Source organism: Kryptolebias marmoratus, linkage group LG23 (assembly GCF_001649575.2).
Source record: "Kryptolebias marmoratus isolate JLee-2015 linkage group LG23, ASM164957v2, whole genome shotgun sequence".
NCBI classification, from domain to species: domain Eukaryota; kingdom Metazoa; phylum Chordata; class Actinopteri; order Cyprinodontiformes; family Rivulidae; genus Kryptolebias; species Kryptolebias marmoratus.
The window spans coordinates 12,844,531-12,852,129 of NC_051452.1; the positions used below are offsets into that span (position 1 = coordinate 12,844,531).

Sequence of the window (7,599 nt, forward strand, 5' to 3'; positions counted from 1 at the left end):
ATATATATATATATATATATATATATATATATATATATATATATATATAGTAATTATAGTATTACAGTATAGTAATTTGTAATCAATAAAAAAACAACTTGGGCTTGAAACACAAACAGGAAGACAATGTAAACAGACAATGTAAACACAAAAACAAGGGCGCTCAGGTTTTCAAAATAAAACAGGAAATAACACTAATGCTTATGACAAAGCATGGTTTACAGAAACAGTTCCACAAAGAAACCTCAAAAACAAACCAAACAGAACCTGGAGAACCAGATGCAAGCAGGAAAAAACAAAGAACAAACCAAACCCAGAGCTAAAGACACAGACACCAAGAAGAAATCTACATTCACTGGTTAATATATTGTAATATTAGGCAAATATTTGAACATTATAAATGTGTTTTTCCTTATATAGTCTTCCATATAACCACAACCAATGAGTCGTTATCACAGATTCATACTGAATTCACGTGTTAGATGAGTGAAACATGCAACAATAATCATGAAGGACAACAAACCAGCCGTTACAAACATGTCCAAAGCTAAACTTTCAGGTTTATAGTGATAATCTACAGAAACTCCACAGTAAGTCAGCTAACATGCAGGACATCATCTTAATGTATATTTAGGCTACAAGTCAGTATAAACCATGGACTGTATTCAGACCAGTGATGGGTAGGTAAATGGTCTGATTTGCAGGGAGCTGGCAGATGTAACCAGCACCACAAGTGGAGCAATAGTGTTATCAGGCAGTTGCTGGAGTGTCTGAATAAGTGCAAACAGAGAGTGAAGGTGTGCAGACTCAGAGGATGCCTCGTAGGAACATTAGACTGTATTCCCAGCACTTTATGCAGTTTGATGGGGTCATTGTGGGTTTGCATGACATTAGATGATCTATTTACAGTCACATGACCTTTCTGTTTGTGTGCTTACTTTATTTATCAGTATTAGTCAGTGAGCACATAGAGACTGAGACAGACCACAAACAAGAGCATCACACCAGTCAGTCCTAAAGACAATTATCAGTTGCTCCATGGCAATAATATCCACTAAAATTGCACTTTATCTCTAATTTGAGACTCAAAGATCAGGATCATTGTTACTGTTCCACATTGAGAAGATAACAAATAGGAACACAGTGACTGCTGGAAAATAAAACATCATGAAAATCTTGTTGATTCTTTTAGCCATTTTGGTCCAGTAGCCTTCCTGCTCCTCTTCATTCCCGTCTCTAAGGAGAGTCACCATGTTCTTCACATCTTCCAGCTCATCTAAAACCCTTTCCAGTGTGGAGGACTCCCTCAGTTGGCTGCTGCGGGCTCCTGTAGATGTTTTTGTGAACATTAAACACGTATACTTGTGTTACTGTACAGAAGAAGACAAACTGCTGTAGTCACCTCATCTAGGAAATGACTGCATTCATATTAAGTTTCAGAGTAGACTCAGGAAAGATCTGCTCAGAATGAGACTGATGGGAGACCAATAAACTGTCTATAAATTATCTGTCTGTGACTGAACATTAAACTCTCTGTAGATAAGACTGGAATCATTTGTAGAATCTATGTTTAATCTCTCCACTACAGCAGCTCTGGTCGTTGTTTTTTTTTTCTGTTTAATACCTCGTTTCTTCTTCAGGTTTTGTTCTTCGTCTGTTTTCTTCTCTTGTGATGAAACATCTCTGTCGATCAGATTCTTCACCACAATCGTCTCCAGCACGCTGAGCAGCATCAGTGAAAAAATCCCAATGCAGAAGATGGCTGAAGGATGGGAGAGGGGCTCATTAATGTGGACGCTGAGATCTGGGTTAGTGAAGTGAGCTGTATGAGGGGGTTATTTTTACATATCAGTGGAATTCTGTTGGATGAACCGGGCAGAATGTCGTTGAGAAGAAGCTGCATCACTGTGACGGCGAGCAGGACAGTAATCTTGAAGCTGAGCTTCTCTCCTCCGGTGTCTGAAATCAGGAAGGAAGCCGAGTCCAGACACAAGAAGAAGAGGATGGGCAGCAGGAAGTTAGCGATGTAGAGAGCAGCCCTCCTCTTCATAGTGATCTGTGGGATGATGATGTAAAGCACAGTTGAAACCAGATGTTTACATCCACTGTATAAAAACGCATAGAACCACTTTTTTCTCACTGTCTGACATTAAATCAGATTAAACCTTTCCTTTTTAAGGTCAGTTAGGATTCACAAAATTACTCCTATTTGTTAAATGCCTAAATAATGACAGTAAGAATGAAGAAATGAAGCTGTTTTATTTCTCACTGCTTGTTTTAACAACTGGTTTATTTCGTTGCCATCTTATAATAACTTGTGAAGCAGAAATAACACAAACAGTTTACTATAAATCTGAATATGATCTTGTAATTAGAAATACTTACAGTGAAAACATGCAATGTTTGGCTCCTGGGGTACTGGACAGTCTTTTGGCTTATATTCATATTGATAAACAGCCACTCGTACTCTGTTTGGATCGACATCTCAGACAGCCACGTGACATGTTTATTATCAGTTACAGTTGAAATCTGTAATTGAGCATCTATGGGAGGAAAGAAAAGCTGAAGTTTTACAGCAGTGTAAAGTTCTCACAGATGCTGACACAAAATTAAAGCTTCCACAACACAAACTGTCAGCTTTCAAACCTAAATAAATATTTCGAATCTCTATTTTTTTAAAAACTGGTTGCAAATAAAACTCACCAGTGTGTGTAACAGACTTGAAGGTGATGCTGCAGCTCTGGGTGTCAAAAGGGAATTTGTAAATGTGCATTTTACAGCTGGTGATGATCACCTCCTCATTCCACCATATGACCCGACCGTAGAATCTGATGTTCAGATAAGGACTTGAGGGGTCTTTGCTTCTCTCTATCCTGTATAAAAATATGTGTTAGGGTTTTTCAATATTACCAGCCTTTGTGCTTATGTGCAAAACATGCCTACGTGTCACACTGAATGTCAGAGGTATTAATTGAGTTCATTTGTATCATGTTTACATTTTATAGTGCCTACAGGCGCCAGCCAATCACCCAAGTAGCGTCACTGAACCTCTGATAATCTTTGTATAACTATTGATAGACAGAGTGTTTCAGAACATGCTGTAAGTTTCATCTGTGTGATTAATCTGTGTAGCGGAATCGGTCCTGACCTATTTCACCACAGCCCCCACCCATTCCTTGTTCCTAATAAAAAAGGTGCTACTGCAACAGGACTTTAGAACTCGCTTGGGTTGGACCATAAAGGTCATGCTCGACTGACTTCTCCTTTTGCAAAAGTATCCTAACAGAAAATTCAACTTCTCTCTCTGTGTGTGGTTCTTTATTTAGGTTGGGGTAACTTAGAAAACTTCCAACACCCGTCTGCTGACATCCAAGGCTAATGACACATCCTAAGGACCTGACGACAAAGCCCTGGGGGACGACGTTCCTCGCTAGGCCGGTGATTTAGGTCCAACCTCGCCTGCCAGTGGCGGATTGACGAGATTCGGACAGAGTGAACCAACCAGCAGAGAAGTGAGTGGTGCCCATTTCTTGTAAAGAAAGTCTGGATCAGTTAAGAGATTATGTGATAAGGTTAGAGCCCTTTGGGGTTAAAGGTCCTCATAAATTCTGTGATAAAAAAGGTAAAGTTCATAAAAAAGTGTGGTAAACTGGTTAATATTGAAAAACCCTAACAATGTGACTTAACTTTAACTGAGTTTTGCACAGGTTTGTTAATAAATAAATTAAATACAGCGTCAGGTATCAACATCAAATTCTTCTGCATCATGATACATACAGTAAATGTCTTTTTTTTAATCTCTGATTTCACTGAAGTGTGGAAATGTGTTTGAATGTGTTTAAATCAAAATATAGTTGTTTGATTAAAATGATGCTGGTGTAAATTCTCAGTCATCCAGGACATCATAAATCCAAAAAATGGTTAAAAAACAAAATCAACTTCTATTCTGTAGCTGAAAACTTTTCATTTTTCATCCAGGAGCTTTATCAATTCAAAAAGCAGAGATTGTGGAGTTCAAGGTTTTAAATATGAGATGTTATGTAAACTGGATTAACCTGCAGATTAACTCACTCTCCTCATAACAGATGCTCATTAGGGTCTTTGTTACCTTAACTTACAGATGGGCCACTTTGTTTACATGAATGCAGGTGTTGATTAGAGTGAATATAGATATATAGAATATACTTTGTCACTACAACAATGTAACACATCTGCAAAACAGTTATCCTCCGATAGGGTGAGATGACTAGAGACCCGGTTAGCACCTAGTGTAATCTCAGGGTATCCTACGGACGAACAGAGGTGCCTTTTATACCCCCACACAAAGAAACATATAAATGGTACCAAAGTTCCTGCAAACAAAAGTCTGAAGTAGAATGGAGAGACAATTCTGGCCAACGGCAGAGATCAGACATCAAAGATTTGGAATCTCCTACATTAATAACAACAGATTGAACATCATCCTTACTATAAGGCGCCTCAATGATAGCCATGGACTTGATCAAACAACAAAATGGCTTAATAACCCTTCCAAAGCCTGAAGTAAGAGGGCGAGCAATGTCCCCATGCCATCTGAAGGATGAACAGAGCCAGGGTCATTGGAAAAAAGTGGTGAGGCACCAGCAGCTGCTAGCACTCCATTTTCTGAAGAGGAATTCTCAGGGTCAAGAGGCAGGTCAGCATTTCTAACTGCTGGAGCCATGGCCACATCCAGGACCCATGAAGCAGTACAGTCATCTTCACCATTGCTGGACAGGGAGTCAGGCAGGGAAGGCTTAGGAACAGCACCAAAACATTCTGTTACATGTAAATCATAAACAGAAGGGACTCTAACCGCACTGTCAGCAAGGCAGGTTGCATTGCCAATCAAGGTCGTCATCACAGGTTAAAAGTTCACATCAAGAAGGAGGTTGGGATGCACCACGCGCTAATTGCCATCACAGTCTCTGATATGGTAAATGTGAAGAGCAGGTTTGGATGCAACCACTGTGTAGATAACAGGCTCCCATTTATCAGAGAGCTTCCGTTTAACCCTGGCTCCCTTGTTTGCCACCAGGACCTGATCTCCAACTGAAAGAAGGTGGCTCTTGGCTCTCTTGTACTGATCACATTGATGTTTCTGCTCTGCACTGGTGCTCCTTTGAGCCAGTAGCATGGCAGAATGCAAGTCCTCAACCAACGATTTGACATAGGAGTAATCTGAAGTGGATGTAGTTATTAATACTGCAACTGCATAATAAGATTGGCCAGCCAGGAGTTATCAAACAGGTTTAATAACGAATTGGACAATCAGCAGGCAAGAAGGGATATAAATCAACAAACGATTTTCCACTTCATCACCAAGAAGAGACTCAGTCAAAGGTTTTTTTTTAATTTTTTTTACAGACAATTAAACTAAAACTCTGGACTTAAACTGCTCTGGAGCAGGTTATGAGTTCAGCCTCTGTTACCATGGTTCAAATACAGCCTCCTCCATGATCCTGGAAACTCTCTGTTCACTTTATATTGAATTAGTCTGAACATTGTTGTTTTCTGTTCAGCTGGATTTTTCTCCCTGTACCACAAGATAGCAACTCTGCCAACCTTCCTGCATTTTGTTCATCAGACAGCTGTTCATTCAACCCTAAAATGACATGTATCTGACAAAAAAACATGTAAAAATGCCCCACATCTGAGTTTCCTGTTTGAAATAATTATCCATTAACTGAAAGACTTTCTGCTACAGGACTGTAACTGTTTATACATGTTACATGTCTGTTGGACAGTTTTTTCCTCCCCCTCCCCTCTTTGTATTTCTCTCCTCTTCACAGGTTCAGAGTGGAGGCTGGTGCCCATTTTCCCTGATTGGCTTGTCTGCTTGAGGGAACCAATCAGGACTCAAGAAGGCTCTATATAAGCTGCTCACCTGCAGGACTGAGGGCTGCTGCTCCTCTCAGCTGGCCAATTAACATGTGCTTTGCACTTTGGTTCTTGTGTGAAGGTTTGTGGTGGGATTTTGTAGACTAGGTAAATTTGGGGTACCCTGTACATTTCCACCACATAGGTTTTGTTTTCTGTTATGCACACTAGGTAAGTAGGTTGGTGCCATCCATGTAATGTAATGTTTTGGTGACTTTCTTTATTTGAGTGGAGTAACAGGGTTTTTCTTTCCATTTTATTTTTGCTTAGTTTAGGTGATAATTAGGCCCTGTTTTGTTTTATTTATTTATTTGATTTGGCACAACCTAACAGACTCTCTTCCCTGCAGCTTGTTCATCCTTTTGGGTTTTTTCTTGAGAAGAAAATAGGAAAATAAACTAAGTTTTACATTCTACAAGGACTGTCCTTTTATTGTGGTTGTCTTGTGTTCTTTCCCTCCTTCCTCTGGGAGGGTGCTGTAACAATACACATGGTTATAATATTTTTTCGTGAGCAGTTTGGAATCAAAATGTTGTATTTTTCCCTAGAAATGACCCAGCTCTACATCAGTAGAAGCTTTTATACATACACAGAAAGATAGCGTGTAAGAGCATGCACATGCTTTTCAATCTTACTTTTCTGCAATAATTATATCAGGTTTCCACAAAGTTTCAGCTGGAATGTTTAAAAATGTAATGCCACAGAAATCATCTGGTTTCCACTCAGTATAGGGATTCATCCATCCCTGCAAAGGTACATTTTGAGAAAGGTTGGTGAGAAAGATAAAAAAGAAATAAAAGAAAAACTTTCCACAATGGATTAATATGTAAAAACAACTGTATCATTTTTATTTATTACGAAAACTCACCATTCGAGTCCAAATATCTAGAGTTAAAGTCTGATCAATCTCCCTCTGTGGACAAAGAAAAACAATGTCAATTTATTTATATAGCACATAAAAAACAAAGTTGACCAAAGTGCTTTATAATTCTGCATATAAACAAGTTAGATAAAATTAAATGAAATACAAAAACACATAAAATCTGCTATATACCAACTCAAACTGCTAGAATCAAATGCCAAGGAATAAAGATGGAAGGGTCTTGAGCAACCCCCTATGATGAACAACAAAATTGGACAGTGTTCCCTCGCCCGGACGCGGGTCACTGGGGCCCCACTCAGGAGCCAGGACTGGAGGTGGGGCACGTTGGCAAGCGCCTGGTGGTCGGGCTTTTGCCCATGAAGGCACAGTCCGAAGAGGTGACATGGGTCCCCCTTTCCTTCGGCTCACCACCTATAGGAGGGGCCAAAGGGGTTGGGTGCAATGTGGGATGGGTGGTGGCCGAAGGTGGAGACCTTGGCAGTCTGATCCTCGGCTACAGAAGCTGGCTCTTGGGACGTGGAATGTCACCTCTCTGGTGGGGAAGGAGCCTGAGCTGGTGTGTGAGGTTGAGAGGTTCTGGCTAGAAATAAATCGGGCTCACCTCAACACACGGTTCTGGCTCTGGAACCAGTCTCCTTGAGAGGGGTTGGACACTCTTCCACTCTGGAGTTGCCCTGGGTGAGAGGCGCTGAGCAGGAGTGGGCATACTTGTTGCCCCCCATCTTGGTGCCTGTACATTGGGGTTTACCCCGGTGAACGAGAGGGTAGCCTCCCTCCGCCTATGTGTGGGGGGACGGGTCCTGACTGTTGTTTGCACT

General features: G+C 40.5%; 1 protein-coding gene across 1 annotated transcript in view; it reads right to left on the reverse strand.

Annotated features, from left to right (window-relative positions):
• LOC108251541 (5-hydroxytryptamine receptor 3A-like) overlaps window positions 1–6,827 on the reverse strand; it is a 7,255-nt gene extending 428 nt beyond the window's left edge. Inside the window, exons 1-6 of the mRNA XM_037973985.1 lie at window positions 6,767–6,827; window positions 6,534–6,643; window positions 2,704–2,873; window positions 2,386–2,543; window positions 1,846–2,056; window positions 1,625–1,762 (exon numbers count right to left, since the gene is read on the reverse strand). Coding sequence (XP_037829913.1) covers window positions 1,625–1,762; window positions 1,846–2,056; window positions 2,386–2,543; window positions 2,704–2,873; window positions 6,534–6,643; window positions 6,767–6,769 — 790 coding nt within the window. The 5' untranslated portion in view covers window positions 6,770–6,827. The remainder of the gene's footprint in view (window positions 1–1,624; window positions 1,763–1,845; window positions 2,057–2,385; window positions 2,544–2,703; window positions 2,874–6,533; window positions 6,644–6,766) is intronic.
• Between the last annotated feature and the right edge of the window lie 772 nt (window positions 6,828–7,599).